Below are 1396 nucleotides of genomic sequence, written 5' to 3' on the forward strand. Positions count from 1 at the left end.
GGCTGTGTTTGTCTGTGTCTGTCATGTGACGGCTGTGTTTGTCTGTGTCTGTGTCTGTCATGTGACGGCTGTGTTTGTCTGTGTCTGTCATATGACGGCCGTGTTTTGTCCTCCCCAGACCCGTACATGCCCAAGAAGAACGTGACTCGCATGGTGAGCAACTCGAGGATCTACGAGTACTGGCAGGACTGTGTGCGCAAGGCCTATCACTACTTCGGCTTGCCACGCAGCAAGACGGGCAAGTCTTTCATCTCCAAGGAGGACTTGAAGGAACTGGCGCTGTACAAGGAACATCCAGACACGTACGCAGGCCGGGTCTACTTTCCGAAAGCACCGCCGAGAGAAGGGGAAAGCTTACCTGGCAAGTCACGTGATGACAAAAGCCGAGATGAAGGGGCCAGGTCTTTGTCGCACTCGGCTCTGGTTGAGTCCCTGGATACACCCTCGGCTGTCGATGTCACTCCTGTCACTCCTGTCACTGTGGATGTCACTCCTGTCACTGACAATGTCACTCCTGTCACTGACAATGTCACTCCTGTCACTGACGATGTCACTCCTGTCACTGACAATGTCACTCCTGTCACTGATGATGTCACTCCTGTCACTGACGATGTCACTCCTGTCACTGATGATGTCACTCCTGTCACTGACAATGCCACTCCTGTCACTGACAATGTCACTCCTGTCACTGTGGATGTCACTCCTGTCACTGACAATGTCAGCTGTGATGCTGAGGCAGAGTCTGTGTTGCTCCGAGAGAGGTCGGGCTCCCAGGGGTCGCGAGAGAGGTCAGGCTCCCAGGGGTCGCGAGAGAGGTCGGGTTCCCAGGGGTCGCGAGAGAGGTCAGGCTCCCAGGGGTCGCGAGAGATCTCAGAACCCTTGACTCTGCAGGGGGGTGGCCGAGTGTCTGGTCAACTCAGCTCCACTTCTGCACAGCCACAGTCCAGTTTGCTAACTGACCAATCACAGCCAGAGTCCAGTTTGCTAACTGACCAATCACAGCCCGAGTCCAGCTTGCTCACTGACCAGTCTCCAACTACGTCTGGCGGTGACCCCGTGACCCAGGAGCTGTCTCCGCCCTGTTCCCACCCGTTCACTGCTGCGACGGGGGACACCCGCGACACGGCGCCATCTCTCGCCGACCGTCTCTCGGAGAACAGCGGAGCCCAAGATATACCTGAGGTCCCCACGAGTGACGACGTCTCGCCGACCGCCCCGCACCCCTCCAGTGACCTTGACCAGCCAGCTGGGACGGGAGGAGAGGGGTCGACGGAGCGAGTCAGCGCTGAACCCAGCCCCTCGGGTCATGACTCGGCCGACACTGACCGGGCTTGTGGGGGAGGCGTGGAGGGCCGGTCAGGGGACAAGTCTGTCGGGTCCGGGGAGGGGGTCCGGG

The 1396-nt window shown here is 59.0% G+C and overlaps 1 protein-coding gene across 1 annotated transcript; it reads left to right on the top strand.

Annotated features, from left to right (window-relative positions):
- Nucleotides 1–117: 117 nt before the first annotated feature.
- On the top strand, nt 118–1396 carry LOC101855401 (the record flags this gene model as incomplete). The annotated part of the gene is given in 1 exon segment (XM_035973761.1): nt 118–1396. A coding segment is annotated over 1 exon segment (1279 nt), but the record flags the coding sequence as incomplete, so codon positions are not given.

The sequence above is a fragment of the Aplysia californica genome, unplaced genomic scaffold (genome assembly GCF_000002075.1).
Source record: "Aplysia californica isolate F4 #8 unplaced genomic scaffold, AplCal3.0 scaffold02856, whole genome shotgun sequence".
NCBI classification, from domain to species: domain Eukaryota; kingdom Metazoa; phylum Mollusca; class Gastropoda; order Aplysiida; family Aplysiidae; genus Aplysia; species Aplysia californica.